The 7,440-nt window shown below is 33.5% G+C and overlaps 1 protein-coding gene across 1 annotated transcript; it reads left to right on the top strand.

Annotated features, from left to right (window-relative positions):
• Nucleotides 1-5,966: 5,966 nt before the first annotated feature.
• LOC116114192 (protein MIZU-KUSSEI 1-like) lies at nucleotides 5,967-6,892 on the top strand. The gene has a single exon (XM_031400345.1). It carries the CDS (start codon nucleotides 5,973-5,975, stop codon nucleotides 6,675-6,677), a length of 705 nt encoding a protein of 234 aa, XP_031256205.1. The 5' UTR covers nucleotides 5,967-5,972; the 3' UTR covers nucleotides 6,678-6,892.
• Nucleotides 6,893-7,440: the final 548 nt, after the last annotated feature.

Raw genomic sequence — 7,440 nt, 5'->3', positions numbered from 1 at the left:
CTTCTATTTAAGCGCTAATGAAATGGAATGGGTAAACATTGTTATTTATAACAATACATCCAGTCGATCTTCAACAATAATGAGAAGTTTCATGTCAATTCTTTATGTGATTTACAATTGGTATACAATAAATTTTTAGAAATTTTGGGGAAAAAAAATTTACATTTATAAAACTTAAGAACCTGAAAGGTAGATTTTAGTAATTTTACAACTTTCAAATTTAAAAGATCATAAAAAAAAAAAAAAAAAAAAATTTAAACCTTTTTGCATTTATAAATTTGACAAAATGTGGAATTAGTCGTTCAAGTTATTGGTCTTGGACAATCATATAGACAAAGAATAATATTATATATATATAAATTCGAAGTATAATGTTTTATAAGACGATTGAATGAATCAGCTTTAGTAAATACATAATAAATTACGTTGAAGAGTAATGTCGATCATTTTGTATGAAATATTTTATACCAACATTTTGTTAGAATTAATGTGCGAATAATCTTTGGTCAGCCATTGAGCAACGTGGAGCTACAGCATTGGGTTTCACAGGGTTGCAATGATATGAAAATCCCAATGACTGGAGCTCCAAATTAGGTGAGTATAAAATTTAATTGTTCCATTTTTTAAATGTGTTTTTTTACCTGTATTATCATTGAATCGCCCCACATACCGTATTAACAAATACTTCTTTTTGAGTTCGTTCTAGCTTTAAAATAATACATGTTCTTCCCTAGATACCAACAACAAAAGCATCAGATTGTGCCTGATTCAACCAAACAGTGAGATGCAACGCTTTGTTTTGTCTCATCATCTCTTTTCCTAATTTCTTAACTAAAGTAAACCCAAACTCCCACCTGTGCTTAGACCACAAACACCAAATTGGTGTGATTTTTGGTATATTTTATTATTGCATCTCTAATCCATTGCACCAAATATTACATCAAAGAGGCGTTTGGTTGGGGGTTATCTGAGATTACTAAGATTAAGTCATCTTATAAAATACTGGTAATCTTTAAATATTTGATTATCATGTTTTGTTGTCAAGTAATATAAGATACTGGTAATCTTCAAATACCAATAGTGATTACTATTGGTAATATTGGAGATAATCTGATTACTTCCATTTTTTTATGTATTCTAAGATTATCAGGGTTATCTTTTTCTGTTACAATTCTATCCCTTATTAATAAAATTTTAGGACAATAATGCCCTTATTTTTGAATTTATTTACATGAATATGGCTTTTATTATTTCACCCCAATTAATTAACATTTTGGACAAAATTACCTTTAAATTCAAAACAAATTACAACCCACCCAGGCCACCACCCCCACCCCCACCCACCTATCGTCGCCGTCGGAATGGTGCACGGAAGGCCGAAAATGGTCGTCGTGCGTCGATATGGCCATTTTCGGTCAGATCAATGGTTGTTAACGACCATGTCTGTGGTCGTCAACGGCAACGTCTGTGGCCGTTAACGGCCAGATCTATCACGTTTGGACATTTTCGGCTAGATCTCTGGCCAAAAATGGCCATATGGCGCACGCAGGCCATTTCCTTCCTGCCTTGCGTCGTTAGGTTGTCGGCTGCCGGCGGTCGGCAGTGGTTAGGTTGGTGGGGGTGCTTTGTTGATTTTTCAAACTTTTATTATGGGGTTGTTTTTGCTAAGTTTTGAAATGTAAGGGGGCTGTAAAAATCCAAATAATAATCAATATTAAAAAATAATATAATAATAATATTTAATTAGAGGACAATTCAGTAATTTAAATAACATACCCACCAATTTATTCCTCCCAACCAAACATATTAATAAAACATGCCTACCAATTAACCAAACATATTTTCCTAAAAATTCCTAGTATAGCGATGCTACAGACACCAAAAATGGGTATCGAAAAATTACACCGAAATACGTGACCTCTGACTCAGACATCACCACGTAGGACACGATAAAAGACTTTCGTAAATGGACGACCGTCCAACATTTTCGAACGGCCGTCCATACTTCGTGGACGGCCGTTCATTCAGGAATGGACGACGGTCCATGGCAAATATTTAAAAATAAACTAAAAATCAATGGACCACCGTCCAAATACCAGGGACGGACGTCCCTTTAATATAAACGGCCATCCAAATTATATGGACGACCGTTCAAATTAATAAGCACACTAGATGGACGCTTGTTCATCTAATGTGGACGACTGTCCCTATGAAATGGACGGTCGTCCACAATAGATGGACTGGCGTCCACTTAGTGTTAAAATATTTTTTATAAAAATTAAAAACAAAACATTGGATGGACGCCAGTCCATCTAGTATGAATGGCTGTCCCTTTTATAGAGACGGTCGTCCATAATAGATGGACTGACATCCATAAGCAATACGAATTTTTTTTTCAAAAATGAAAACAAAAAAAAAAGATGGACTGGTGTCCATATCGCTGTAAAATTTTTAAAATTTCAACTTCAGCTACATCTTCTTCACACCTTTTATCAAGCTCTCGTTCTCTATCTCGTCTCTCTTCTTATCAACTATGTGGGTTTGATACCATTCTCATGTCCCAGTAACTGCAAGTCTGCAACAACGTTAATGTCAAGAGAAGACATGTTGGTGCCGGTGACAAGTGCATGGTTGTCGGGACGGCATCAAAGGCTGAAACCAAGAAGAAAAGTGTGTTTGAGATTCAAACACTCACAAACTGGTTGTTGAAGCAGGAACAAGCTGGCGTTATTGATGCAGAGCTCACTATTGTGCTTTCAAGCATCTCTACGGCTTGTAAGCAGATAGCTTCTTTGGTTCAAAGAGCCAGCATTTCCAACTTGACTGGCGTTCAAGGTGCTGTCAACGTTCAAGGGGAGGACCAGAAGAAGCTTGATGTTGTTTCAAATGAGGTTGGTAGGGCTTGCATTGGGAGTTAATCATCTTGACTGCATATAACAAGTCAGACTCTACCCAAAGGTTCCGAATGCCCATTCGCGAAGCCATCTCCACCATATGGCAGATTGCATAAAGTTTCACTTTCCAAATCTCTCTCCACTCAACCGTCTTCCGGAAAGCCCAAAGAGGATGGCCGAAAAAGTCCCGTGCTATCGCAGCCGCAGCAGCCTCTATTGCTACTGAACTATCTGTGTTCACTTTTGTTTCCAAAGGGTTCGAAGAAGAGTAAGATTCAGCCATTTATGGCTGAGCAGGGTGACCGTGCATTACCCAAAACGGAGTGCAAAAAGAGTCCATAACTCTCAGTTTAATCTGAGAGGAAACCGAATGCAGTCTTAGTTTGACTTCCCTTACAATTTTCCAAAACGACATTCTGCTTACTGATTACATGCAGTCTCAGTTTAACTCTTTAATATATATCTACAAAATTGTGTATGTTTAAGTTGGTAGAACAAATGAGATGGACTGCCGTCCGCATGAGATGGAAGGTCGTCCACATGAGATGGACTCCCATCATCTCGTGTGGACGGGAGTCCATTATTTTTTATTTTTTTTTTAAATTACTTTTTATGGACCCTCGTCCATTCCACTATGAACGGTCGTCCAAAAAGTATGAACGACCGTCCAAAATCATTGGACGGCTGTCCATTTAAGTCAGTGTTCTATCGTCTAACGTGGCAACGTCTACGTATTTCTGTGCAACTGTTCGATACCAATCTTTTGGTGGATATAGCATTTTTGTTCCTAGTAATCTTCAAGGTAATCTATCTTTCCAGTAATCCAACATTCCTAGTAATCCAACATTCCCTGAACCAAAAGCCTCCCAAAAGATTATTCTTTTTTTTTTTTCTTTCTATTAACAATCAATAATTAATATATTTAACTAATTATTTTTGTATATATTAGTTAAATATTGGGAATAATATTTTTATTAAATAATAATAACTTTGAAAATTTTACAAATTTAATAAAATTAAGTATTTATTTAATCAAATAAACATTACATTTAATATAAAAAAATTACATACCAAAAAAAAAAAAAAAAAAAAAAAAAAAAAAAAAAAACAACAACAACACAAAAGTAAAATTCCATATTGATAATAATTTAATTTTCTGAATTAGTATATTCTTTCTACAAATGATCAATTAATGTATTTCGAAGAGCATGGTGAGCCTCTGTATCCTTGATTTTTCTATGTCGAGCAAGAAAATTTTGAAATCGGACATTTTGAAATCGGATTTGAATTCCATAACTGATCCAAGCCTGCATGAGTTTTTTCAAAATGAGCAAATTAAGAATTATGCAAAAAAGAGTTCAACAATAAGGTCAATGATCTCAAAATAGTTCTAGTTCTTTCCAATATTTTGATGATCTTAGAGGATCCGAAATTAATCTACCGGAATACTAAATTGTTATTTTAGTTTATGTTGTATTTTCTTTTAATTTTAGTGTTTTTAAATTAGTGTTATTTTTATTTTGAGTTATTATAGTTTAATATTTGCATTGAATAAAATTTTGTTTTTCATTTTTTATCATTTTTTGAATTATATAATTATTATGAATTTATTATTATAAATAATAATCAAATTAACATAGATACAAATAACAAAAGTAAGAAAATAAAATATAATTTATAGTAGATGAATAGTGCTACACCAAATTGGTGTGAATGAATAGTGTCGTACCAAATTTGGTGTGAGTGACACTGTTCACTTACACCAATTTGGTGTAGTTTTTGGTGTTGGGTTGAAACACATTTTTCACACTATTTTGGTGTTGGCGTTGGGTTGGAGATGCCTTAATAGTGTCATGTCAAATTTGGAGTAACATTATTCATCCATACCAATTTGGTGTGACACTATTCATCTACTATAAAACATGTTTTATTTTTTTAATTTTTGTTATTTATATTTATGTTAATTTGATTATTATTTATAATAATAAATTTATAATAATTATATAATTCAAAAAATGATGAAAAATTAAAAAGAAAATTTTATTCAATGTAAATATTAAACTACAATAATTCAAAATAAAAATTAACACTAATTTAAAAACAGTAAAATTAAAAGAAAATACAACATAAACTAAAATAATAATGACATTAATGTGTTGGAGACATCTCATCTGTTGGTATGAATATCTTCGAGACGGTATGAGCTTGATAGCTAATACATTTTGTCTTTTAGACACTTGTTAAGCTGACATCAGCATGACCTTTTAGGCATAATAACATACAAATTATTAATTTCAACAAACAATCAATTTAACTCATTCAAACACATTAGATTTTTGAATATTTACATGCAAATTACCGTTAATTATAAACTTATAATGCATAATCATGTGATTTAACAGTTTAATTACATTTAATTTCTTACTATATTATCTCTATACTTTTTATATCAATTTGTATAAAAAAAAAATTGAATAAATAATTTGTGAGTACAATAGTTATTATTGTTTTGCTAAATTCAGCTTAGTGTGAAATACGATGTATAGGTTTGAGATCTTTTAAATTGAAAAAATAATTATTTGACTAAAATTTTCAACAATGTTAACTTAAAATCTTGACTTACAATTTTCAACAATCATTTATTTAATCCAGAGGTGCAGAGTGGTAATGAATTAGAAAAATCAAATATGATTTTTTTTTTCAAGTTAAGCTTTTAAAGTTAAAATTATTAGGTGAAAGATGCAGGCCCCGTATTAATGTTTTTACTTAATCAAAAAAGTAAACGAAATAATGTATAGTCTAACTCTTCATTATTTTATTTCATAAGAAGTTGACTTCTGCTTTGTAAATAACAACTGGAATTTCTAATTCTAAGATTAATTAAAACGCTTTTGTGCCACGTATGCTAATAAAGTTTCATTTAACAAAGTTCACATACGGAACATCTTTAATTACTATCCCAACTAAATTCAGAAAAAAGAAAAAAGAAAAAAAGTTTCCTCATCTCTATTAAAACCCCAAACGTTCAACAACAATCTAAGCCTTACTCCCCCAAAAGGCACCATGCCATATTCAAGAATGGGTGCCACCAACATAGCCACCGGTGTCACCGCCGTGGAGTGCCAAAAACAAGTGCGCTCATGGAGGCTTCTCCGTTGTCTCATCCATCTCCTCGTTCCAAGTTGCAACGGAACTACTTTCATTGAAGAAAAAGAAAATTACGCTAATAATATCCACAACCATTTCCATCCAAAACCCGTCTGCACCACTTCATCCAATACAATCACCGGCACCATGTTCGGCTACCGTCGAGGCAAAGTGAGATTCTGTATCCAAACACACTCCAAATCCACCATCCCCGTTCTCCTCCTTGAACTCGCAGTTTCCACGAGTATATTAGCTAAAGAAATGCAGGGTGGGATTTTACGTATTGCTTTAGAGTGTACAAGTTTTGGATATGGTGATGATGAGTCACTTATGTCCACGCCAGTGTGGACTATGTACTGTAATGGGAGGAAAGTTGGTTATGCAGTGAAGCGCAAAATATCAAAGGCCGATATGCATGTGCTCAGGCTGATGGATTTGGTTGTTGCCGGTGCTGGTGTTATTAATGTAAAGGCACTCGATCAAGATCATGACGATGAACTCATGTACTTCAGAGCAAATTTCAAGAGAGTTCGTGGCTCATCTAATTCTGAATCTTATCATTTGATTGATCCTGATGGGAATATTAATGGTCGTCAGGAGCTTAGTGTTTTCTTTTTTCGTTCTGGGTCAGCATAGATGGCTTCATTCATTGAGGTATTGTATTTTGCAAGTGGCCTGGCGTGCAGCATTGGCGACATAAACTTTGGGATGTTTTATTATAACCCAATTTTTACACCCTTTTTTGAGCTATGCCTAATTATCTACATAGCTTTTCTTGGCTCACCACTGTTTAATTTTTTTTTTTCCCGGATAAAATTTAGGCTAGTAAATCTTAAAGTTTATGGCTTTGTAATTTACTGTGACAATTCCGGAAATGAACTGTTGAGCTTGTTTTTGTCTTACTTGAATCTTGAATGAATGTAAATATCAATGCCGGTTTGGGTGAAGATTAGCTAGCCTCGTTGACATCGTTTATTTATTTTAAGTTTTTGATAGTTTGATTTCAGCAAAAGAATTTGCATCCATCAAACATGCAAGCAAATGTGTTTTTCCATCAAGAAAATGAAAGAACATGGTTTATCATCTCCATAAAAAAAAAAAAAAAAAAAAAAAACACTAATTCTGGTGCTGGGTCGGCGGACTGCAGCCACCGTCCCCATGCCACACGCCCACCGACTTTGTGGGGCTGTGGCTCGCCTTCCAATCAGTTCAGCTGATTCCAATTTTCTGAATACCCAACAGGAAATATTGCATCTTCCAATAAAGGCTCAGACGTTAACAGAACGGCTATGTACGAAACTTTTTATTTTTGATAAAATCAAATAGTAATTTTGATGCAACTATTTGATGTTAGTAGCTATCAATTTAATTTATATAGTAATACAACAATGTCCTCCAA

The sequence above is a fragment of the Pistacia vera genome, unplaced genomic scaffold (assembly GCF_008641045.1).
Source record: "Pistacia vera cultivar Batoury unplaced genomic scaffold, PisVer_v2 Contig702, whole genome shotgun sequence".
NCBI classification, from domain to species: Eukaryota; Viridiplantae; Streptophyta; class Magnoliopsida; order Sapindales; family Anacardiaceae; genus Pistacia; species Pistacia vera.
This window is presented reverse-complemented; position numbering and strand designations above follow the sequence as displayed.